We start from the raw sequence: 27,080 nt of genomic DNA, 5'->3' as shown, positions 1-27,080 counted from the left end.
GAATAAAGCTTGGGACGTTCCAGTGTCAGCTTCAGTTTCATTATTGAATACGAGAATCCAAGCAGAAAAAGAACTTTCCTGGTGGAGACAAAGGGTCTCACTTGGCTAGGACCTTGGCATGCGTCCAGACAAGCAACTGATTAACATCAGATTTTATTAAAGGGACTGACCACATAGAGGCCAGATCTGAGAACTAAGAAGGAAGAGTAGTCATGGAAGAGCAGCCAGACTAGAACAGTTATCTCCAGGTGGTCTCCAGATTTCTCCCCTGTGATTCACCCATTACTTGGCCTACCTGGTCATCTTTCTGAAATGGTCTCGTTTTTATGGCTCCTCTGCTTCTTAACTTTCTAGTGTATCTACTGCTTTCAAGTTATACTCTGAAGGCCTGTCTGTGGGTGTCATCAAGGACTTTACTCTCCAGCCATCCACTTGTTGATTCTCCTCTTTGGCCAGTCCATTTGCTCCTAGCCACCCCATCCTGAAGTATTGGAGCTGAAGCTCCAGTTCTTTAGCCACCTGATGTGAAGAGCTGACTCACTGAAAAAGACCCTGATCCTTGGAAAGATTGAAGACAGGAAGAGAAAGGGATGACAGATGGTTAGATGGCATCACTGACTCAATGGACATGAGTTTGAACAAGCTCCGGGAGATGGTGAAGGTCAGTGTCTGGGATGCCTGGGGTGCTGCAGTCCATGGGTCACAAAGAGTTGGGCGTGACTGAGCAACTGAACAACAACAACAATCCCATCCTTGGGTTGCCTCTGTTGTCCCCTGCTGAAGGCCTACTCACCTGCCAAGATCACATTCAAATATTACTTCTTCCATGAAAGCTCTCCTGATGTCTTCTATACAGAATTGACTCTCCCCTCCTCTGCAAATTAACTGTATAACTGTGTTAATATTTCTATCCTGTGCCTGTTATCTTGATCTGCTGTGTTTGTTTAAAGGTGTCTCTCCTCTATTACACTACAGGCTAATTGAAAGCAAGGTTTCATCTTCTTTGTTTGTGTAGCACTGTAGTCAAGCACCCTGCATAGCATGGGGTATGTATGTATATAAAGTTGCTCAGTCATGTCTGACTCTTTGCAACCTCATGGACTATAGCCCGCCAGGCCCCTCTGTCCATGGAATTCTCCAGGTCAGAATACTAGAGTGGGTAGTCATTCCCTTCTCCAGGGAATCTTCCCAACATAGGGGTCAAACCTGAGTTTCCTGCACTGCAGATAGATTTGTTACCATCCAAGCCACCAGGGTTAGCAGAGGTTAGACAGTCAATAAATTTTAGTTAAAATAAACTGAGTGGGGAAAAAAAAAATTCCTGACTGCATGTCAGAAAGCTCTGATTCTGAAAACAGTGGTTTGGAATAGAGGACCAGTGAGAAGACTTGAATTTATAGGAGACAGATCTACAGCTAATTTAAAAGTTTTATGATTGTCATTAACATCTTTTCTTTAATATTTCCACTGCGTTATTAAAGAGATGGCACACATTAAATGATTTTTCAAAGCACTGGCCTTAATGTTTTTTACTGTTAGGGAAAGTTTCATGATTTACATTAATACATTTTCCCTTTTGGCATCAGGAAGCAATTTACACCATTTAAAATGGTAGTTCTGAATTTACTACATGATTTCAAAGTTTAATCAACACAGTCCAAAAGATCCATACAGAGGTAAAGATTTAAAAAGAAAATCACTATTGAGTTGCACAGAATAATTGTTCAACCAGCACCACTGACTGGAATTCTAGCTTCTGGCACTTGCTTCCTGGCCCAAGTTCAGGCTTGGGTATAATTGGTGTTGATATAAGAATAGCCTAAGAGTGATAGATCAAAAAAGAGACAGGATATTTGGAACTCAAAGCATCTCACTTAAGACATTCTACCCCCTAACAAAGGGGTAAGATCATTTCCAGTTAGGGAAAAGGGGATGGAATCAGGGAGAACCTTCAGTAATTTCTTTGGAAGGTCATGGGAGTTTGTGAACCAAACTAGTGTCAGAGGCAGGAGCTGAACTGAAGCCCCATGATTTATTCCAGTTTGAGGGTATTTTTATTTCATACTGGCTGCTCAGATCCTCCCACCTATCTGGTCCAGGAGGACTCAAACTTAAGTCTCCACCTAGACATCCCAGGTCCTCCGTTTTCTACAGTTCACTCTAGTTGGTATCAGTCCTACACTAGGGCTTGTTTAGAAACAAAAGCTGGTCCAAAAGGACATATGCACTCCAGTGTTCATTGCAGCACTAGTCACAATAGCTAAGACATGGACGCAACCTAAATATCCATCAACAGAGGAACGGATAAATAAGATGTGGTCCATATATACAATGGAACATTACTCAGCCATTAAAAAGAATGATGTGAAGCCATTTGCAGCAGTATGGATGGACCCAGAGATTGTCATACTGAGTGAAGTCAGATAAAGGAGGAGAAATGTTGTATGACATCTTTTATATGTGGAATCTGAAAAAAAAAATGATACAAATGAACTTATGTACAAAACAGAAACAGACTCACAGACTTAGAGAATGAACTTATGGCTGCCGGGGGTGGGGGAAGGATGGGGGAAAGGGATAGTTAGGGAGTGGGGAATCCACATGTACACACTGCTATATCTAAAATGGATAACCAAGAAGCACCTACTGTATAGCACAGAGAACTCTACTCATTGTTGAGTTCAATGGCAGCCTGGATGGGAGGGCAATCTGGGGGAGAATGGAAGCATGTATATGTATGGCTGAATCCCCTTGCTGTACACTGGAAACTATCACAACATTGTTAATGGGCTATACTCCAATATAAAATAAAATGTTAAAAAAAAAAGAAACAAAAGGATTTTCTATCCTTTCACTAGCCTACAGCTCTGGATACTGCACTCAGATTTTCTTCCACAATAGGGAAAATGTTTCAAAAGCTAATGGTGGAAAGGAACAAAAACACCTTGAAAGACAAGGGTGGACACATTTAAGAAATTAAAACAGGGCTTCCCTGGTGGCTCCACGGTAAAGAATCTGCCTGCCAATGTAAGATACACAGGTTTGATCCCTGGTGTGGGAAGATCCCATAAGCCACGGAGCAACAAAGCCCGTGTACTGCAAATATTGAACCTGTGCTCTAGAGCCTGTGCTCCCCAACAGCAGAAGCCTCAGCACTAAGCCTGCGCACCCCACCTGGAGAGTAACGCCCGCTCTGTGCAACTACAGAAAGGCCCTCACGGCAATGTAGAACCAGCGCAGTCAATAAATAAGCAAAACTATTTTAAGAAATTAAAACAAAATGATCATTTATTGTTTTTAATATGTAGTCAAATATGACAGCAGTATTACACAAATTGCTCCCTTCTCCCCCTTCTAAAAATTCCCAAATATGTTGACTCCAACTGAAAGTGAAAAATAAAAAATAAATGATTTAATTCTGACAATAGCAATTGACAGAGAGAAGACATATGGCGATTTGGTCACAACCAGCTTCCAGACCTTAAATGATGAATTGGGTTACCATGGCAGTTGATACACTGCGCTTTCTTACAAAATGATTACTAGGAAAAACAAAGAAATCAGATTTCCCACATACTGTAAGCAAAAGAAATGCAGAAAAGTTGGTTTAAGAAGCTGAGGAAAACGTCAATGAATTATTGCAATCATAATGATCCCCAGGTAAGAGATAGATGGCAAATGAATAAACTGTAAGGAAATACATTCAAACTTAGGTAGTTAATCTTACAGTGAAATTAATCAAGAAGATTGCAGAAGTATGTAGCATCCAAATTACTGAATTTAAACAGGGGATTCCAGTAAGGTCTTCTGCTATCATATACCATCAGTGCAAATTCAGATACAATCATTTTTACATTTGCAGGTTCAGGTATGTCAAGCATGAGGTCATCGAGGAAGTATTTGAATATGATATGACTATGAAAAAATGCGATCTCCAGTGTCTCATTGACATGGCAAAAGAAGTAGGAATGATGCCCGGAGGATTGGAGTAAATTCAAAACGCTCAGTTTTCCAAGGATTAAATGAAGTTTTGGAAAAACCTCAGCAAAATTAACCTTCACCTGACAGACATGTCCTTGATTTGAAGTCCAGGGCTGTGGAAAAGAGAAACAAACTGTGACAGCCTTACCCATCGCCTTTCCTTTTGTTGGGGGTTGACTGGGTGGTGGTATTTAATCACTAAGCTGTGTCTGACTCTTGGTGACCCCATAGACTATAGCCTGCCAGACTTCTCTGTCCATGGGATTTCCCAGGCAAGAATATTGGAGTCAGTTGCCACTTCCTTCTCCAGGGGATCTTCCCAACTCAGGGGTCGAACCTGTGTTTTCTGCATTTGCCAGGCAGATTCTTTACCACTGAGCCACCAGGGCAGCCCTGTGTGTAGAGGATCAGACTTTCCCCTCAGTGTTCTCTCTCAGCAGCTCCATAGTGAGGTTTGTGATTCTGACAAAGGCTACAATGATACCCACTTTGAAATGCATTTACAAATATTCTGTGCGCCGGTGCAACTGGCGTGAAACACAGACAGCCCTCCCCTCCCCGGGTGCCCAGTTTCTCCTCCTTTCACCCTTCAACATTTCAGATGACTACAAGCCGAATTACCAGAAACAGTAGTAAATTCCTGGCATTGGAAGTTCCCATGATCCCAGCTGGCATGCAAAAAAAAAAAAAAAAAGCCTGTTTCTTTTTTCCCCTGAAAATAATGTTCTTCCCAAGCACTGTCCAAATGCCTCAAATGAGGCAAATGAGAGATTTGTTTTGACCGACCAATGAAAAGACTTCCCTCATCTCAGCTACGGCCCTGAGATTTAGTTCCAATAAACACAAAATGTTTGTGTCTCAAGAAACTTATTTCATTTCCCTAAAATGATCTTAACATTTTTTAGCAAAGGAAGCTCTGATTTTACTTGATGGTATTTTCAGAGTAGCCACTTACATAGTAGCCAAAGAAGACACTTTGAATTTGTATTTCCCTGCTAAAAATATGGCATGGAGTATATTTTTGTTCAGACTAGTTTTACAATGGTTGCTTAGGCGTGACCACAATGGCTAGACATGAGTATGGAGACTGGGTCCCAAGATGGTCAAACTTTACAGAGATCTAGATCTGGGTCTGTAGAATATTGTACCCTTTCCTCAGGAAAAGTATTTTTATTGTCTATGTGTGGTTGGATGTTGCATGTTGTCTGGTATAAGGGAATCAAAGTACATGGTTATGCCTTGTAAGTCAGAGGGCAATAAGTGAAAAGTGTCTTTTTGGTCATTACTTACTCAAGTAATCCCATCCCCTGGGGAAAAAGCCTTATGAATTTAGCATTGGTGCCATAGAAGAGGCACAGATGAGTTTTAGCTAAAATGGGGCCACCTCTGCCTTCTGGATGTCACGTGTTTCTTGGCATAACTGGCGGGATCTGTGACCCAGTGTCGCAAAGTCTGGATGACTTAAATTTGAGCTGATCTTCACTGAATATGTATTTGCACATTGCTCTAAAGAAGTTGAAAATTACACTTGAAGGCATATTTTGATCTTTATTTTTCCATGAATCATCCCCCGTCCACCCATTTCTAGACTTCTTCTCATATAGGAAATGTCTAAAATTAGTTTCATGCTATGTATCTATTTGATAGGCACCAAAGGTTTATGGTTGTATGAAAAGTAAGTGATATTTGGTCATGAATATATATACATATATAGTAATGCTAGGGATGGGAGAGACCACTTTTATAAAAAAAAGAAAACAACACTCCAGTGGCATTGACAGAAGTCACTGAGGTTTTTCAACTGAAATAAAAATGCATATATTACTATCTGCCAAGTTAAATCTTTTTACCTTATCTCATTAGGAGAGGCTTTTTAAAAAAGCAATTTTCAAATGTTAATAAATCTTAGAAATTAGAAAAAGATGAGCAAAAGCACATGTTTTGCATTAGTGAATCTTTTATCCTGGATTTAAAGTAACATAGACTCTTTCAGTGTGGACAGTGATCTGGAAATTAATAAGAATTAACACTGAGAAGCCAATGATGATGTGTGCTATAAATTTGTTATGGAGAATTGATTCAAGAATTTAGGTAATTTTACTTGAGCAATTATCATCTTACTGCTTTGCAATAATCATTGTGAGAGCAATGGGCATTGGATGATTTAAAATACATGTCAGGCAGGCAGTAATTAGGCACATGCATTGAAATTTAAGTTGATATTGGAAAATCTTTGTCAAAACCTTAAGTATCACCAGTGTCTGATATGACAGTGGTAAAGAAGGAATTCATACACATACTTGAGGATCTCCTAGGTTGGAGTTTTCTGATTTCTGTGATGGTCTTGGTTGGGAAAGGTCTCTCTGGGTGTTCTTGTCAATACTCTATAGCCTTGGATATTATAATCAAAGCTTTCAATTATGAATGTAAATTAGCAACTTGTAGTAAACAATGAAGAATGCTTCCAAAGTCTGGGTTGGTCTTTTAGCAAAGGAGTAGAGGAAGACCTGATACTCCAGTTGGAGGTTTGTTGTTATTTGTAAGATATTCTTAAGGGGTTGTCTCATAACGTCACCAACTTTTCCAATCGGTGCAGCACAGATGCAAGTACAAACATAGGGTTGTTTATGGGAAATCACTGATCCTACAGGAAAATTGACATAAGGCACACTGAATCAGCAGGAACTTTGGCTTGATAGGTTTAGACAGAACAACTCAGACATCTCCAACTTGCAATTATTTGGGACAGTCCAATTTGTTTTCCCCAAAGAGGGACAATAAAAAGAAATCAATATCAGAAGTAGAAAACTTAAGAAAAAAATAGTTCATGTAGATATACTTAAAATTGGACATACCAAACATCAACTTCTATACACATTTTGAAAGCAAAGATGATGGAGCAAGATTTGCAGATGTGTGAAATACCCAGAAGAAAACTCCTTGAAGTCTCTGAGATACTGAAGCTGTATGAACCAACTCCCTCACTGAGGCAAACACCCCTGTGGCAGCTATTTCAGGGCAAAGCAAAACCACCAAACAGCCTTATCTCTTGCTATGAGAAAGTAAATCCCCAAGTTCCAGAGGTAAACAAAAAATCTTTGGATCTCTCAAAATATTTGTAAAACTAGGAGATGATGAAATAGAAAAAGATGATATTCGGTTGTGATTCAACTAGTGTCTTTTATGGTCCCTTCTCATGCAAAGAGTTTACGATGCCAAGTCTTATTATTAATTGAAAAAAACCTATTTATAATGAAGATTAAGTGCCAAGAAAAAGAGAAACATTTCTTTTTTTCTCCTGATATATTTTGTTCATTAGATAATTCAGTAGTTTGCCCAATCTCATCCCAGGGGATATTTGGCAATGTCTGGAGACATCTTTCATTGTCACAGCTGAGATGTATGTGTGTGTGTGTGTGTAAGTGAGCTACCAGCATGTAGTCAATGGGAACTTGGTAAGCTGGCAAACACTCTGCAATGCAAGAGACCACTCCACCACCCCATCCCCAGCGGTGAATTATGGGACCCCAAATGTCAATAGGGCTGAGGTTGAGAAAACCTGAGACAACCTAATGAATGACAAACAACCACACATACCTAAAGTACAAATGCTTCATTGATCTATGGATACTTCTGGAAGACCTTGAAAAGATGGCATTGATAAATCACAAAGCCACAGTAGAAATATGAGAATAAGATAGTGAACTATTATTACATCTAATCAGGAAGAATTCAAATGAGCTAAAAAGACTTTTCTTCTCATAAGTGAAATTAACACATCTTTTGAAATTGAGCAAACAGCAGAGATGGGCAATGATGTATCATATTTCAGAAACGTTCCTCAGACAAGTACTTGAGAGTTCCCTATCTTAGTAGAATAGAAATTAGAACTGGAAATTGGATAGAGTAATAGTGAGCCAATCAATTTGCAAAGTTGTGTTTGAAGATTTTACCCTATTACAATTATCAGTGGACATGTCTGATCTCTTATTGTTTGTATCTATCACTGTATATCACAAGACCTAGCACAGGAACTTGGTTCCAGTAGGTGCTCAATAACTATTTAAGTGAACTGGATGGTTGAATGAATGAACAAATGAAGAAATAAACCAAAGTGCCCTGTAAAATGTGCTTTACGAACAAAACGAAATAGGAGTATGTAGTATGGAATGCCACTGACCTCATAACATTTGCTCCAAAAAGCTTCTTAGGCTCCACTAGTTTAAAAGCAAAAACAAATTGTGATAATTCAGTAAGAAAATCTGCTATGAAGATGACTAGTTTTCAGGTACCTCTGGGAAGAAATGAAGCAAAGGCAGAGCAATTTTCAGTGACACAAGATAGTATTGCCAACTTAGATGGCCATAGGTAGAGGCATGTAAAACCAGATAAAGACCTTACAATAACCAGAATTGGAACTACTGGTACCGTTCTTAGGACAACCATTCGATGGCGGAAGGTTGGTCCAATGTTCTCTATTCTAGGACAGAGCAGAGAGTCAGGATAGCAAATAAAAGTTGCTTTTAGGCAGGCTGTGCCTTCTAAGGGCTTTCCTAATGGCTCAGAAGGTTTAGAATCTGCCTGCAATGCAGGGGACCTGGGTTCAATCCCTGGGTCGGGAAGATCCCCTGGAGAAGGGAATGGCAACCCACTCCAGTATTCTTGAAGCTGCGTGGTTGGCTTTAAATACTGATGGAGAGGGTGTAGGCAAAAATAATTGGAACAAAAATGAATAATCAGGAGTTTTAAGTTCAAGGCTCACTTCTGATGCTGGGCACATGACTATATCTCTCTGGGCCTCAATTTTCTGATCTGTAAATGAAGAGGTTGGATTAGATGACCTTCCATGATTCTGGCATATAGATGATAATGCCGAAAACTGGAGGCTGGGAAAGTAAAAGCAAGAGCAATCTCTGGAAATTAATAAAATACATCTTAATAAAATATCTAAAAATTGCCTGAAGAAATACAAAGCAAAATAACAATTCACAGGAGGAAAGAACCTTAACTGCAGCATCTATTTTTCAGATAATCTTAAATATTAATTTCTTATCATGGAAGTGTCTTGAATCAAGGCATGAGTTCCAGAAAAACTTTTTCTTATTGCCCTGGGCAATAGACACTAGGGCACTGCCAAACTTATACTCCCTCAGAATGAGGAAATAACATAAGAATTTTCCTTTTTGCCAAAACTAAGAAATCACACTAATCTGAGAATCTGTATTACCTGAATATGACAAAATTTAATTTTATTCTTTTCATGTAGTTTACATTTGCAAATTTTTACATTTAAAATTAAGTTCCACCTACTGTTATATTTTAATGTGTCAGGCCCTTACATTTGTGTTACAGGGAGAAAATGCATATTTGAAATTATTTGTTTGAGGTACTCTCTTCTAAAGAGAAGCCTGCTGGTCAGCTCCAGGGTTTCTCTTTGTTGTGAAGAGTTAACTGGGAAATCAGAAAAAACTGGAGAAGCTCAGGGACATTACACAATAAAGAACTGAGCCAGATGAAGGATGCACCCAAGGACTTTGAGAGAAAGGATGGTTGTGGCTGATGTCATTCAGGGGGAACATAAGAGAGATTATTAATATGGGGAAAAGGAATTGAAGCAATTCTTGAGTGTATGTTCCTTTGGCATTTTCTCAAGAACTGTACTGATTTGATTGTCTTTGAATGCTTTTAGGATGGATGGACTTTTTTCCCTCAGAATACAAGTTCGTGCTGGTACTGGGCCAAGAGATGTGCTTTATATGGGTTGTACATGAGTGCTTAGTTGTTCTGTTGTGTCCAACTCTGCAATCCTGTGGACTGTAGACCACCAGGCTCCTCTGTCCAAGGGATTTCCAAGGCAAGAGTACTGGAGTGTGTTGCCATTTCCTCCTCCACTGGATCTTCCCGACCCAGGGATCAAACCTAGGTCTTCTGCACTGCAGGTGGATTCTTTACTGTCTAGGCCACCAGGGAAGCCCCTTCTTTGGGTTCAGTTGACATAAGGTTTTAAAAGTCTGTGTTTGCTCAATCTACATAATAATAATCTTGCAAGGAAGACAGGACAGAAATATTTTTATTTTCCCAACTTGCAAATGGAAACTTCTAGTGATAAAAGTGATTTTCCTGAGGACATAGTGGAAACTCAAAACTGTGTCAGCTGGGATTCTTTTCATTATTTTAAGCTGCCTCTCTGAGAGAAAAACAGGCCCAGGAACTATCAAATCTATTTTTTTCTCCTCCTCCTTTTCTCCAGGAAGAAAGTGAAAGTGTTAGTCGCTCAATCGTGTCCGACTGTTTGTGATCCAATGGACTGTAGCCTGCCAGGCTCCTCTGTCTATGGAATTCTCCAGGCAAGAATATTGGAGTGGGCAGCCATTCCCTTCTCCAGGGGCTCTTCCCAACCCCAGGGATGGAACCTGGGTCTCCTGCATTGTAGGCAGATTCTTTACTGTTTGAGCCACCGAAAAGGAAAGACTTCTACAGCAGAGTTAATAGAATTTTCTGCAGACAGGAGTGTTCTGTGCTGTCTAGTAAGGAAGCCACAAGCCCCATGTGACTTTTGGGGGCTTGAATATGGCTAGAGTGACTGAAGAGCTGAATTTTTACTTAATTTTAGTTAATTTAAATCATTCAATTTGGCTACTGTATATATTGGACAGCACATCCTAGAAGCTTCCTGTGAGACTGCCCCATTATATGTTCTCAGTTACTAAGTTGCTTCTGAATCTTTGGGACCACACAAACTGTAGCCCACCAGGCTTCTCTGTCCATGGAATTTCCCAGGCAAGCATATGGGAGCGAGTTGCCACTTCCTTCTTCAGGGAGTCTTTCTGATCCAAGGATTGAACCCTGTCTCCTGCACTGGTAGGTGGGTTCTTTACCACTGAGCTAGACATCCCTAATTAAAATAATAATTGGAGGTAAACTGCACTTTATTATTTAACTTTCTATTTGTTAGTACATGTTGAATTTCAAACCTTTCATAAACAAATCAACGCCGTGGTCAGTTTCACCTCATTGGCTTAAGATATTTTTCTTGACTTTGAATACTTTTGACAAGCAAAAATGTGTCCAACTCTTTGCAACCCCATGGACTGTAGCCTGCCAGGCTTCTCTGTCCATGGAATTCTCCAGGCAAGAATTCTGGAGTGGGTAGTCTTTCTACTCCGAACCCAGGGATTGAACCTGGGTCTCCACCACAGGCAAATTCTTTACTGTCTGAGCCATCTGGGAATCCTTTATCTATTCACTAAATGTTTTTACAAATAATTAAGATGAAATAACTAACTTCCTCTATAGCACCATTTATCTGATTTCTCTAGAACTTTGTATATGTTCCTTTGCTTTTATTCTCCTTTTACTGGGTTCATAGTATATGAAATAACATGCAGATGCATCCTTTCTAATACATAATATACGAAAAGTTCAAAGCACCAGAGTCCATTCTGAATTTCCAGAAACTCTGTGAATGTCTGCTCTTCCTTTGCAGCAAATGGGCACCAAGAACAAACCAGAGGTACAGAGTTGAATGAAAGTTTCATGAAAAAAAAAAAAGGATTCAGTCAGCCTTTTCCCTTACCTCTAAAAGATTCATCAACAACAGAAACATCTCACCACCTTTAACTCCTGATTTGGCTGGGAAGTTTTCCCATACTTCAGCAGCCTTTTCACTTTTACTTACAGGGTACTCTTGTACACTGGACAATTCAGAGAGTTTTAGGTTATTTTACAAAATTGGCATTTTTAAAAAAAATCAAAAGTGGAAGATGAACTTTGAAAGGGATAGAAATTACACCACTACTTCAAAGAGTTGAGAAAGGTATTGGATATATATATATGTCTATATATGCAGGATTTATATAACTGTCAATCAGCTGTATGGGAAGCCACACCTAACACAAAAGCCAGTGAAAGAAGCATCAACTTATCCTAGAAGGAATCGTCTATGTGTTCCTTAATGCCTTTGTAGAATACCCGTTGCACCAGTTATATTGGCAAGTCATTTGGTAACTGCTAACCGACCAAACCTACTCCACAAGAAATAAATTGGTTTATTTCATATCAACTGAACGTAGCTATAGCAGAGAGCTATAGCAGTCATCACACCCTTCAATCACCTTGCTTGTCAATTTTTTTGTTCTTGCAATTATTGTCTAAGCAGGTTAGGGGAAAAATGAACACCCTCATCAGGTAATTTAAAATGTAAAGCAAAATATACTTGATGGAAAATGGCACGAGTTTACATCAGACGGCTGTGAGGATATGTGATACTCCGTTAGTGGACTGATGTCATTTGATGTAGACACTGTGTACAGATGCTGAGTTGGTAGTAAAGTGCTACTTACGAGACAGCTCTGCTTCTTGATACCTGAATCTGCAAATGCTGGACATGGGTACCTTATGAGAACCAACAACTTCTTGGCACAAGATGTAAGTTTCATGGGTCGAGATGTTGATGAAATTGTACACACAGTACCTGAATTCAAACTTTAGGAGCTCAGTATATATATTAACCACTTTCCTCCTCTGGGGGTGGAGGGTGCCTTTCCTGTCTTCATTCACAGGGATGGTTCAAAATCTGGACTGTGATTACGGGGCAAACAACAGATCCATCTAAGGAGCTTTTTGCATCTGCTTTATTTTGCCAGGGAGGGAAGGGGTTGATATGAATGGGAGAGCGGCTCCAACAGGCAGGAAAAACAATCGGTGCTGCAACCAGTTGAACCACTTCCGCTAAGTGACATAAAAATATTCTAATATTAAGGATTATTTTACAACTCTATGGAAGTATGCAGTAATGCATCTCGCATTTGTTTTGTCTCGATGACAAAATGCACTCTGAGTCACAAGAGCCTGCCTTGTGTTAGTTATAAACAAAAATATATTTATATATATATATTTATGTAACTACTATGTGCTTTAAAGAAAATTACTGTATGATTTCAGCAGGGTTTTTTCGCTCTTTTTCTTGCCAGGGATATCAGACTTGAACGGCTTCTTAGATAGGAATCGACAATGAAATGGGCCTCTCAGACTGAAATAGCAAAAAGTTAAAAAAAAAAAATCAAAACACCAAAAACCTCATATGCTCAGAATCCCTTAACATTTTTGCTTCAAAAACGATTAAGGAACTCATGGTACTGTGTCCTTCTGTTCCCTTCAGCCAAGAACAACTGTGCCTTCACAGGACTTCACAGTTGGGAGGTGGAGGCGATGCTTCTGAAAACCAATCAGATGTTTTCCTCAGAGGTGGGGGGAACCAGAAGCTTCGTTTGTCCCTCCCTCTGTCCTCATGCTTAGCTAAAAGGCTACATACGATCCTGTCACTGCTTACACAGAAGGCATCCAGGAAGAGGGAGGCAAAGTCGGAACTGGAAAGATAAAAGATTCATCCTGTAAAGTAGCGAACTGGTTGGAACATGTGGGTCTAGAGCAGCAAAACAAAATCCTTCAGCCACGTGTCTGGTGGAAAGACACAAAATCTCTTCTTTTGTGTTTGTTTGGGCCCCTGCATCAGCTACTTTTCTCAGCAAACTGGAAATATTTGTCACTGTTCTTTTGAGTGAATGGGTTCAGGCTTTGGAACACAGTTATCAGAGAAGAATATTTGAACCAAAGGTATAGATCCCTTGTGAACTAAAGCTTTATTATTATTATTTTTTCCTCGATCCCTTTGCACCCTGCACCTTAAGCCAACAGCATTGTAATCTTGTCATATTTCTGAAAAGTCCACAGGAGATGTGCTGAGTGAACTATAGAGGTCATTCCACTAGGGAATTCTATGTTCAGTGGTAACTGGTATCCTCTATAAGTTTAAAAAAATTTTTTAACCCTTTTTGGGCTGGGGTTGTCCAGAAATCTCCTTCTGGCTAGAGCAGCTTAGGGCTCCTGTGTGTGTATGTGTGTGTGTGTGTACGTGTGTGTGTGTGGGTGTGTGTTTGTCTTAAAGGTATAGGCAAATTTTTAGTCTTAACACCTGTAAGCCAGCACTGGTGCTGTTCTGTCCTAGAAATTTTAGCACTGCTCTGATACGATAAAACCTTCTTTCTCTCCAACTGGTTCAACTTCAGCATAGGCAGGATGGCCAGAACCTCTTCGGAACTTCATTGCTGGCCATCTGCTTGGGCGTCTCTGAAACAGAAAAACGCAAAAGGAGTGAATAGAGTGGTGATGGTCACATCATAAGAAAAGTATATTTGCCAACTGTTTCAGATGAACTTCTGAATTAAACGTAGCAACATATTAAATGATCTCATTACCACCACAGTTGAAACTATACATGCCCAGAGCACTCTGTTTGCCTCTCTATTATGGCACTACCAGCACCTCCCAGGTGACAGTCCCTTGGCCAAAGCTACCCCCCAAAGGATTGAGAGTTTCTCAAAGACATGGTTTATGCTTTATGCATATTTATGTCTAAAAGACTCCATTAAGTGTCCAGATATAACTAAGCAAAAATGAACAGTCATGAAAAACAAATTTTCTTAATATATAACCATGGACACCTTCTCTTCTTTAGAAGTCAATAATGATATCACTTCATTTATTAATTCACTCAAAAAACCTAAGACCATAAAATTCTGCACAGTTATTAGAGGTGTGCTTCAAATTTGGTGCTTAGACTTCCTAGCAAAAACCAAACTAAAAGATCAATCACCTTAATATCTTAAGAATTAATTTAATTCTTAGATGGCTTTTTGTGTTTGAAAATGAACAGATGTCATGCCCTGAAAACTGAATCCAACATCAGAGGTTGTGAATAATCTCAAACCCATGTAAATAATTGCACATAAAGACAATGGTCTTAAAATACAGGTTACTTGTATTGACACTTCTCCCTAACCCTTTGTTCATCAAACAAACCTTTTGTGATTTACAAACAGAAGTGATGAAATGAATTATTAAGTTACAGCAGCAGAAGACACTAAAAGGCATTTCTCAGCCACAGTGTTACCAGAAACTACTATTCCATTTATCAGAGTACCTGTTATCTTGGAGTAAATAAACCAATAAATATTAAAGGAAGTTTATTTCTACCTAAGAATTTTAATGAGAAAAATGTTAAATATCAGTGTAGGTATATTGGCATTTGGCAGCTTTCTAGATTGGCCAATTACATTCCACTGTCATGATTAATGGCTGTAAGAGTTTTTCCATCAGGTAGGAATGAGTATTAGCTCTACCTTTTGGAAAAATACCAATCATGGTAATTGCATCTTGCCTGTTAATAATATTAGCACTGTCTCTATAACATTATGTGGTCAGAATGCTTTATATTTATTAGCTGGTTAAGTCCCATTATGTAAGTGAAACTGAATTATCTTTATTTTCCTAAAAGAGAAGGTAAAACTAAGAGGGCTAAATAGCAATTTAGTGTCTTTGTTGGAACTAAAAATCATCATCAATGGAAATATACTAAATGTTTCTAGAGAGATGGACACCGTAATTCTTGGTCACTCCTGTTGTGAGAAAATGCCAATATGCTCATTCGTTCTTTAAAAAAAAATCCCTGGCTGCACCCTATCTTAGATTCCCAGAATGTGGGATCTTAGTTTCCTGACAAGAGATCAGACCCGAGCCCTCTGCACCAGAGGTGCAGAGTCTTAACTGCTGACCACCAAGGAAGTCCTCAGTGTGCCTACCCTTTATAACCCCCACTCTGGTTTCAGTTACTTTGCAGCTGGGCTCCTTAGGGCACAGCTGCCCTTGTGTTTCTTGGAGTCAAGCAGCACCACGAAGTCTGTTCTGACGCTCTACCTTACAAGACCCACTTGGCCCATGGGTCCAGCAGGCAAGTACAGCGCTATGGACAAGCACTGATTTACCACTCAGGCCATAAAGACATTGTGTTACAGGTGACCATTAGAAAGGAGTGCTGATGATCATCAAGAAGACAAGAGATGGCAGGTATTGGTGAGAACGTGATGGAAAGGGAAACTTAGACACTATGGGTGGGAATGTAGATTGGTCCAAAGACTATGGAGAACAATCAGGAAGTTCCTCAAAAACTTAATAATGAATCTACTACATGATCCAGCAATTCCACTTCTGGTATACACCTAAAAGAAATGAAAACAGAAGTCTGATGAGATATCTATCTTCCCATGTTTATGGCAGCATTATTCATAATAGCCAAGATATGGAAACATCGCAGGTGCACATCCATGGATGAATGGATAAAAAAAGATGCAGTATGGATACACAATGGAATATTATTCTGTCATGAGAAAAGAGGATATCCTGCCATTTGTGACAGCATGGATGGACCTTGAACATATGATGCTAAGTGAGGTAAGTCAGAAAGAGAGAGACCAGAACTGTGTGATATCACTTATCTGTGGAATCTAAAGAAGTCAGACCTAAGAAAAAAGCAAACAGTGGTTACCAGGTAATAGAGGATGGGGAGATAAGATTGATGGTACTTGAGGGTATACACTTGTGATGAGTATTAAATAATATTGTACTATAAGCATGCAATGTAATAAATATCATTACAACAGCAACCATATTACAATATGTAAAGGTATCAAAGTAACATGTTGTATGCCTTAAACCTACACAATGCCAAACTTATCTAATTAAAGAAATAAAAAGGAACACCACTGATGAGAATGTTGATGATGATGCCTGGGAAAGTTACATTTTATTAAACGTAATTAATCATATTTCATGCTGTTAGAAGGTGATTTACATACATGATCTTATTTAATGTGTACAATTTACCTTGCACCTAAACCTAAAAAGCTGGCAAATGGCAGATCCAAGATTTAAAATGAGAGCTACCAACTTCCAAAATTAATTCCCCCACTATAGAAATTAGCTCTTAAAATTCATTACTTTGTGTACAACCTATCTGAAATTTGTGAACATAGTTCTATTTTTATTTCAATCTTAAACTATGACATTACCAACAACTTCAGTATTCTAAGCATTACTATGAATTTTAAGAATAACTAAGTTAATAATTAATTCTCTGTCTTAGGTGAAAAGGTTGCAGGATTATTAATAATGTTTATCATGTTCTTTGTGAGCTCATCACAGAGGTTCTCAAAATAGAAAGTACACTGAAGCTACCACTGTTAACACAGTACAAACTTATTTTCTGAATTTATTTCACGTCCTTAAAAAAATTTCTTTCATCTTACCACTACTCATTAGAGAAAAAAACACCCTAACAAGATTTAAAATCACTAGAGATTCCACCACCCACACATAATTTGGTTCAAGTATCTGTGTATATCACTTATTTCTAGAAACACTAAATCACAGCAGATACTGTTTTATGAACTCCCTTATTTCCAATTAAGAACAAAAAAAATTTTATGAACTATTCCTCTACAAAATTACTTTTAGTGCGTGCAAAAGCATACTACATATAACTCAATATAAGTTATACAGTCAATTTGATTTTGAGATTTTTTCCAGATTGTTTGATAATATAAATAATGCTCCAGTGAATATTTTTGCTGCTAACCTCAAAGGAATATTTCTGATTAGTTCCTTTTATAAACTTATAGAAGTGAAATTATTGATCCAAAGAGAATGTGCAGGTTATTTACTAAAAATATCTGAAATGTCTAACATGGTGCTAGATGCTGTTTTGAAGGGCATATGACCAAAGAAAAGTGTAAAACATGGTTTCCGTATGGAAGATAAAAACTTCCTCAGGGAAATAGGGGTAAGACTTAATTTAGGTTTTAAATAAGCATTCTAAGGATGAACAAGATAGAATAGATATTGCTTCTGCTGCCGCTGCCAAGTCGCCCCAGTCACGTCCGACTCTGTGTGACCCCAGAGATGGCAGCCCACCAGGCTCCTCTGACCCTGGGATTCTCCAGGCAAGAACACTGGAGTGGGTTGCCATTTCCTTCTCCAATGCATGAAAGTGAAAGTGAAGTCACTCAGTCGTGCCCGACTCTTAGCAACCCCATGGACTGCAGCCTACCAGGCTCCTCCGTCCATGGAATTTTCCAGGCAAGAGTACTGGAGTGGGTTGCCATTGCCTTCTCCGGAATAGGTGTTATCTAACTACAAAATTATTCACGACTCCTATTTTATATGTATAAAATGAAAGATTTATACTTCTACAGTTTTTGACTAGATGCATAGAGAGGGCATTTCCCATAATATTATGTCAAAATTTACAATGAAATCTAGTAATTGTTATGCAACTGGTCTGATTTTACATTCTTTTACCAGTTCTTGATATCTTAATTTTAACCCTAAAAATGCCACAGAGTAATAAGCTTATCAAAATCCTGCTTCCTTTCTAAAATGCTTCCACACATCACAAATCAATTAAATGATCCTATATAAAACACTTGATTTCTCTGGGCTTTTGTTTCCTTATCTGTAAAATGATATTTGGGGATCTGTCCTCTAAAATTATAGGATCCTTATACCTGCTTGCCTGAGATAACTGATCACTGGGGAGAAGTTACTTAAAGACTTCTCTGGGTCATGGTTCTTCTGATCATTGTCCCTCCTACCTTCCTCCACTAACTTTTAGGATCCCTAAACTGAAATCTAGTCCTAACTGAAGTTGTTTTCCTATCTGCAGTTGCTCAGAGAATTTCCTTACAAATGAAAGCAAGGGGTCAGTTCTCTGACTTTCACGATTCAGTGTTTAGTTCTCTTAGAACAATCGTAAGGTTGGTGACTACCAACCTTATCTTTAAGCTTGGTAGATACCATGAGGCATCTATCCAGTAGACAAATGGGATCTAGAAACCTGGGCATCATGTCTGGCTCTGCCATGAAATATGATGGATGGGTCACAATCCAGCATTTAATACTTCTTTCTTGAGGCTTAAACTTGTTCCAGTCTGTGTTCTTTTTAGAATGGCTAATTCAAATTCTTACAGAAACTGATGGGGGCCACAGGGTCACTTGTTAACAGGGCAGGATGTATGCTGAATATTGAAAAATTCAAACCAGACTGTAATGTTAATTCATTACAGAGATGCAGGATGTCATGGCTTAAAACATGACTGTAATGCGTGGGTGCTCTCTAATTTCATTTCTGAGAATTATTTATGTGATTCATCACATTCAGAAGTAAATGTTCACGCTGATATGTCTGCAATGGGGCGGGCCATGCAGGCAGGTATTCTCCCTAATTACTCCTTCAGAACTATTAACTGAACAGTCATTCAGATCTGTCTCAATGGTCTGTGGCGAGATAATTAGCTGAAATATCCACAAACAAACCTGCAGGGTGCCCTCCGTTAGCAGTGTACACAAAACTGCAGCTGGAGACCTGTCTCCAAGCTCAGAGAGCAAAGCAGAGAGTGCTTTTCACGTGTTAGATGAACCCTTGAAAGGCAGTTACTAGACGTGAGTGTGAAAGACAAGGGGCTAATTCTGAACTTCCAGGCCCACCTAGAAGACACCTGTGGTGTTTGATGGTGCTTGACAAGCAGTTGTTCTGAGATGTCTAGTATTTTGTGCTTTCTTCAGTAAACAGGGAGAAGTGGAAGGAGGCTGAGATTCTGAGGCGTGGACAGCATCTTGGTCCTGTCACTTCCCAGCACAGGACTCAGGCACAGTCGAGCGTTTTGTTTCTTAGTTTCCCCATTTGGAAAATGAAATGAACTAGATGATCTTTTTTTAAAGAATTTTTTTCTTTTTTAATTAAAAAAAGAAATTAAACCATGGACCCTTTGTTCCAATGAAATTTTACCTGAAGCCCAGACAGGATCGCAGAGTAAAGGTCTCTTTTCATTATGAAGGACGAAGCCCTGCTTACACACTTCCTGAGCCCTGGGGGATCTTGTGAGTTTTGGAAACTATCGAACTGGATCTGCATTTCTCACCTTGCAGACAATCACAAGGCAGCCTGTTAAAATGCAGATTCTGATTCGGCAGACCTGGGAGAGGTCTGGGACTCTGCATTTCTAACAAGGTCCCAGGTGATGCTGATGTTGCTGGTCCACAGCACGTTGGGAATTGCAAGGACAATGATTCGCTATGCTCTCTGCAATCAGCATTCTTTAAAAGTGAGTGGAAGAAAAAATACTGAACTCTGACTTTACTTGGATCTCTGCGGACCTTCACGGAAACTCCAGTATGACTGGGTCAGCCTTTTCACATTTGGCTTTGATCACCTTTGACTGTCCAGAGGAAGGGAATCATTTCTCTCATCTCCTTATTTTGTGTTGCATATTAATTCAACACAAGTTATATTCACTTATAAATCTGGGCTGCCAGTTTTAGCAAATGGATCTATAGGCCATCAGTTAAATTTGAATGGCAGATAAACAATGAGTATTATTTTTAAACTATACTTCATGGACATACTCATACTAAAAATTACTCATTGTTTATTTGAAATTTAAATTTATCTAAGTGTCATGTATTTGACTTGGCAACCCTAAATTCACAGGAAAACACAATATAATATCTGTGGGCCCTGGACAGTCAAACTTGCAATCTAATTAAAATAAATGACTCCTATTTGTGGTTGTGTCTCTTTGCTTCAAAACTTGTAGGTTACTTTTTTCTTAAAAAGAGAACTCAAATGGATTTGTCTGCCTTCTGGTGTGACCAAGAGTTCTAAGCAATAACTCGTGTGTGATACAAAGCCTGGGTGTTTAGGTTTTTTTTTTTTTTTTTGCACAGTCTCTACTCATCCTATTTCTGTTGCTTTTCCTCATGTGAAAGTTGTTTTACTATCCTGCAGCTGTCTCTTTTTCCAACCTAAAATTATGAATTGCCAGTGGTCTGTTCCCTTCATTTTAGAACTGTTATGGATGAATCCTGAAGAATTACTTACTATAACCATAGTTAACATATATCCCAAATGAAAATTGTCCCAAAGCATATGAAGAACAGCTATTTACTGGGAATAACAAAACCATCATAATACTCACATAATTTTCTAAAAGATAAAGTACTCTTAAAAGGGTGATAGATAGTTCGGGAGTTTGGGATTGATAAGTACACACTGCTATATTTAAAATGGATAACCAACGAGGAGTTACTATATAGCACAGGGAATTCTGCTCAATGTTATGTGGCAGCCTGGATAGGAGGGGAATTTGGGGGAGAATGGATACATGTACGTGTATGGCTGAGTCCCTTTGCTGTCCACCTGAAACTATCACAACACTGTTAATTAGCCTACATTCCAATATAAAATTAAAAGTTTTAAAAAGGAGGGAATAGATTGGAAGTTTGGGACTGACATGTACACACTAATATGTTTAAAATAGGTTAGGACTTCCCTGGTGGTCCAGTGGTTAAGAATCCATCTACCAATGCAGGAACACGGTTTTGATCCCTGGTCTGGGAAGATTCCACATGCCTAGGGGCACCTAAACCCATGCACCATAACTGTTGAGCCCATGCACTGCAACCAGAGGGGAGCCCCTGCTTGCCACAGCTAGAGAAAGCCTACGTGCAGCAATGAACATCCATCACAGCCAAAAATAAAATAAATAATAATAATAAAAATTAAAAGATAACCGGCCAGGACCTACTGTATAGCACAGGGAACTTTGCTCAATATTCTCGAATAAGCTAAATGGGAAAAGAATTTGAGAAAGAACAGATACATGCATAACTGAATCACTTTGTTGTATACATAAAACTAATACAACATTGTTAATCAAATATACTCCAATATAAAATAAAAATTTAAGAAACAAAGTAAAATGAAATTAAGTGATTACTGGCTGCTAAATTAGGAGAAGAAATTTTTTAATACGGGAAGAACAACCTTGCAAACATACATTTCAAATAATGTCCTTTTTTTAAAAAATATAGCCCACTGGATCTCCGAAGGAACTAAAAATATCACTTGGGGAAATTAAAAAAAAATTATTGAAGTCAAAGCCCACGTTGGCCAACTGATTTAGAATCTATCGCTGGGGCTCAGGCAGTGGATTTTTTATTTTTATTTTTTAAGTTATCTGGGTCAGTCAGATGCACAGTAAGGGTTGAGAACCACTTTCCATGTCTATATCCCATGCTCTCCTACTTCTGAGCCCTTGCCTGTGGTTTCCCTGACCTGGAATGCCACTCACTTCATCATTTTTACTTACGTAAACACTATCCATTTCAGATTATTTCCCAGAAAGCTTTCTAGATTCCCACCTACAGATCAGAAGTTACTTTTCATCTTCCTGTGTTGTCACAGACATTTCCTGATATTTTAGCTACATGTCTTATCACGGTTTAGCCCACATGGTTATTGCTTATGTGGTTGCCTACATGCACCGTATGTATCTGTCCTTCAGGACAATGTCATATCTGTCCAACCCTGAACTAGCCATGGCAGTGGGTACTGAAAATACCTGACATCTGGAGTAGATGCCTTTCGTACGTAACATCTGTCTCTTCTGCAAGATGTTATTTTCAGTCATAATCGGAAAAGGAAATGAATAATAATAATGACCGGAAAAGAAGACGACGGTGAAAACCTTCCTGTTGTGAACTTCATAGATGTAATCATATCAGCAAAAAACTAATAAATAAACAAAACAAATATTACTGCACAAATGGTAAAATAGAATGACAATGTATTTTTGAAAAAAGGTGGAAAAGACACATGAGGGAATGTTGCCAAATGGGTGAGTACCAGGTTCAGAGGATGATTTGCACTTTGTAAAAATAGAACTGACGTGACTCAAGTTCTTTTTCTTTGTCTTCACAAACACAATGCTGTCATTCTTTATTTTGAATCTATTGTTTTAACACAGACACTTGAAGTACTGGTGGGTTGGAGACCTCTTGATCCTGAACACATAAAAAGACTAGATTTTTATGGAGTCATGATTCATAAGAATTCATTCATCCTCTAAATGAAACATACAACTGAATCTGTTGTTAGGTGCCAAGCATGCAACTGGGGGGGGGGGTCTCTGAATTAACTGTCATGTAGAAGACAATATTCACTAAAGGAAAAGTAAAAAACAAACAAACAAAAAAACGTGCTGAGTTGAACTTTACATATATACTATGTTAGTAAAACTCAACAGTGACTGAATCAACTCTTTAGACCTTAGATCAGCAAAAGTTTTTAACACAGTTTAGAATTTCAAACACACAGTGATAAGAAAAATCTCACCTTATTTCAGTTTACCATTCTCTGTAGACAATCCCTCCCCTCCCCACTTATGACCTGCACCTGGGGCAGACTGTGCTCAAAGCCCTGTCCTTGGTTCCACATTGATTCACCATGTCTAGCAAAGTATAAGGCACAAAGAGACTCATATCGATTTGCATAGATCTCTTTCTTCAATTTATGCCTCGTGAGATACTCAGCAATCAGAGTCATCTTTTCTCTTTTGACTTCAACCCATTATTGGGCATTTTGTTGCCCCAAATAAGAATGACTGGTTGATAGTGACTATTAGTGCATTCATGTAGGCATAACTGCATTCAGTCAGCCAATAAAATTGCTATTTAATCACCTATATGTAAAACACAACACTAACTCAAGGCATTTAAAGTATATTTAGGGAAAATAAGGTATTTGCATACAAAAGATTGAATTCACTTAAAGCTAAAAACATACAAGAGATGTGATTACTCAGTATAAAATCAAGTATGTGCTAAAAGTATTTAAAGTAAATTTTATGAGTTTGGAGGAAAGAGGCCTTCCTTTGGATTTGAATGATCAGAGATGGTTTCATGAGCAGATTGAACATGAAGGCGAAGGACAGAATGAAACTCTCCATGCAGCCTGGAGGCTACTGGCTGAACTCATTCTGGGTCTTTAGAAAACCTGAGCCGTTGGTTTTGTGTGCTTTGTTTTTTCTCTTCTACTTTATCCTCTCCAGCAACTTTAGGAACTTCAACATTCACTTCCTCAGAATTCCTCCCTGATCACTTCGAAAATATCCACTTCTGTCTCTTCTATATTGCTCACCCTATCTTATCTCAAAACAGCCACCTCCAAGGCCTGGCCATCTCCCTGCACGGCACTACCTCTAATTCCTTTAGATTAAGTCCTTCCAGCCGTATCTTAAATCCTCATCCTCTACATTTTCCTATTCCAGACTCTAAGCAGTGACACTACTGCAGAAAAAAGTCACATATTCAGGTTAAGCCAGCCCTAAAGGATTAAGGCAGGAGATAGATGGGGCCCAGACTAAGCAGATAGAGTTCATTTCCTATGGATAGAAACGTCATAAAACAGGATAACTGGAGAGGCTGAGCCCTGCCCAGATAAAAGATAAGAGACCACATATTTCTCATTCTCAAAGTCAAGGAGACCTTCCCCATTAGAAAGCTCCTTGGAGGTCAAAAGGGGAGTGATGTCAATCTACCCATAGGCCTCTTTGTTGGAATCCATCTTGGCTAAGAGATGTGCACATGGGAGGATCCTGAGATAAATGAAATACTGACTCAGAATCAGGCAAGTAGAAATGACTGGCCAAAGGAAACCTGGAAGAAATGCCCCCATAAGTGATACAAACTGCCACCGGGGCGTGACTCTATTTCTGAGTCAGCCTGTGTCTCTCTCCACATTACTCTTTTCCTCCTGATAAACACTTTACTTGTTTCCCTACTCTTTGTGGGAATTCTTTTTTGCAGCAACGAAGGGCCAGGGCCTTGTCACTGACCACTGGTCTAGTGGCTACGATTCAGCGCTCTTACTGCTGTGGCCCGACCTCATTCTCTGGCCAGGACCAGAAACCCTGCTTCAAGCTCCTGCAGGCTGAGGCCACCTGAGATCAGAATCACACTCTTTCAATTGTGAACTCAGTGATAGGTTCATTCTTCTCTTGTTAAATCCAGGATGTACCCAAACTCCATCCAATTCCAATTCTCTCTCAATCATGTATTTCATCACCATTTTTATTGAGAAGATTAAGCCACTAAGATGCTAACCCTTCCCCTTTTTCTTCACTAAAGACTTCATATCCACTGATCCTCTCTTCTCGTCTGAAATAAAAAGATAGTCTCTCTCCATGGCATCGCTAATTGCATTTCCTACTCAATCCTGTCTCTACTTCATCCTTCCCAAGCACCTAAAAAAAAAAATTCATTTTTTTCCTTTACCTTATGCCTACACTCAACATCAGAAAAACAAAGAACCACCTTTACTTGATTTTTTTTGGGGGGGGCACCTAAATCTCTCTTGAATGTCTGACTGAATCATCTGCCTTCACGTTATACAACAATTTTCATCCCTTAAATCTGAAGTCCCCACCTTCCCTTGAAACTGCATCCTCACAGGTAACAAATAATCTCTTTGTCAAGTTAATACCTTTTATCGCTTCAAATTCTTTGGCGTCTCTAGAGCCCTTTATAATGATGGGTACTCTTCATTTCTGATATTCTCCCTGTTACTGGTTCTCTAAGATGGCATATATTATTGCATCTTGGGGTTTTCCTTTGGTTTTCTTTTTCTTTTTTTTTTAAATATGCTTTTTACACTTGTCTCCTTTGCTGGTTTCTAAATGCTAAATGTTAAGATGTCCTAAGAGAGCCACGAACTCTCTGATCCCTCTTCCCAGTGGCATTCTTTATTCTCTTGGAGTTCAGTTCTCACTGTTGTAACTTTCATATTTTCTTACCAGACTGCTTTATCTTAATCTATTCCTTCCCTTCAGTTGCTTTTTTGAAGAGGCCCAACTGTGATTTGACCATCAGCTCAAAACAAACATGCTTAAAATCCACCCCTCTCACTTTCTTTCCTAAACTAACTTTGTCTTCTGATGTTCCTAATTCTAATAACCAGAAAATTTTATGTCCTCGTTTCTCAGATTTTTGTACTTTCGAATTATCTTTGCTTCTTTTTTCTTCATACCACACTTTCAATGCAAAGAATCAGGACACCCTCTACCATTACCGTGAATTAGCTCTAGGAGTTTTGGAAATTGCTTAACTTCTTCAAGTTACCTTCTCTGTATAACAATGACTACATTTACAGACCTCACTGAGAACCAAAGAAAATTAACTGAAGGCATTTTCAGATATAAAGTATTAAGCAGGTGAAATGGCTGAATTCTGTCTTCTGCCTTCACATGGCTCTTGAATTAGCTTCATTCCATTCCTTCTATTAATACCCTACTTCAGCTCCCAGTTCTCATGTCACACATGAACTACAAATACAGCCTTCCAGCTCTCCTGTGCGGGTCCTTCCTTTCTTCTCCAGCTGTCTCCAGCCCATTTCCCTAATGCCTTTTCAATTTCTACTTCTTTATTACATCACTGATTCCGACTGCCTGTAGAGCAAAGCCCAGATTTTGTAGTTAGTTCTTCAAAATCTGTCACATGTAATCTCCATCTGCATTAAAGCTACTCCCAGTACTTGCTATAGATACCAATATATAGTTGAATAAACCAACCAGTCTGAACCTTCCTTGATTTAACACTTTTGTAAAATCATAACAGACTCTACTTGCATGTGAATGCCATCTCCTCTTCCACAGCCTGGCACTCATTTGAGACTCTGCTCAAATACTATCTCTTTAATGAAACACCCCCTGATTAAATTAATCTCTTTCTCTCTTTCCTAAGAATTTTTCAGTCCTTGACCACACTATTTTGCCAAAGAATGCTCAAACCATTGCACAATTGCACTCATCTCACATGCTGGCAAGGTAATGCTTAAAATTCTCCAAGCCAGGCTTCAAGAGTATGTGAACTGTGAACTTCCAGATGTTCAAGCTGGTTTTATAAAAGGCAGAGGAACCAGAGATCAAATTGCCAACATCTGTTGGATCATTGAAAAAGCAAGAGAGTTTCAGAAAAACATCTACTTCTGCTTTATTGACTATGCCAAAGCCTTTGACTGTGTGGATCACCACAAACTGTGGAAAATTCTTAAAGAGATGGAAACACCAGACCACTTGACCTGCCTCTTGGGAAACCTGTATGCAGGTCAGGAAGCAACAGTTAGAACTGGACATGGAACAACAGGCTGGTTCCAAATAGGAAAAGGGGTAGGTCAAGGCTGTATGTTGTCACCCTGCTTATTTAACTTCTATGCAGAGTACATCATGAGAAATGCTGGGCTGAAGAAGCACAAGCTGGAATCAAGATTTCTGGGAGAAATATCAATAATCTCAGATATGCAGATAATAGCACCCTTATGGCAGAAAGTGAAGAAGAACTACAGAGCCTCTTGATGAAAGTGAAAGACGAGA

The 27,080-nt window shown here is 39.0% G+C and overlaps 1 protein-coding gene across 2 annotated transcripts in view; it reads right to left on the bottom strand.

The window, feature by feature from the left end:
* Nucleotides 12,010-27,080, bottom strand: part of PLXDC2 (plexin domain containing 2) — a 435,854-nt gene continuing 420,783 nt past the window's right edge. For both annotated transcript variants that reach the window (XM_005687914.3, XM_005687913.3), the window contains exon 14: nucleotides 12,010-14,109. In XM_005687914.3, coding sequence (XP_005687971.1) covers nucleotides 13,993-14,109 — 117 coding nt within the window. In that variant the 3' untranslated portion in view covers nucleotides 12,010-13,992. The remainder of the gene's footprint in view (nucleotides 14,110-27,080) is intronic.

Source organism: Capra hircus, chromosome 13, assembly GCF_001704415.2.
Source record: "Capra hircus breed San Clemente chromosome 13, ASM170441v1, whole genome shotgun sequence".
Taxonomy (NCBI): domain Eukaryota; kingdom Metazoa; phylum Chordata; class Mammalia; order Artiodactyla; family Bovidae; genus Capra; species Capra hircus.
Note: the sequence above shows the minus strand (reverse complement) of the source record. Positions and strands in the feature narration are given on the sequence as shown.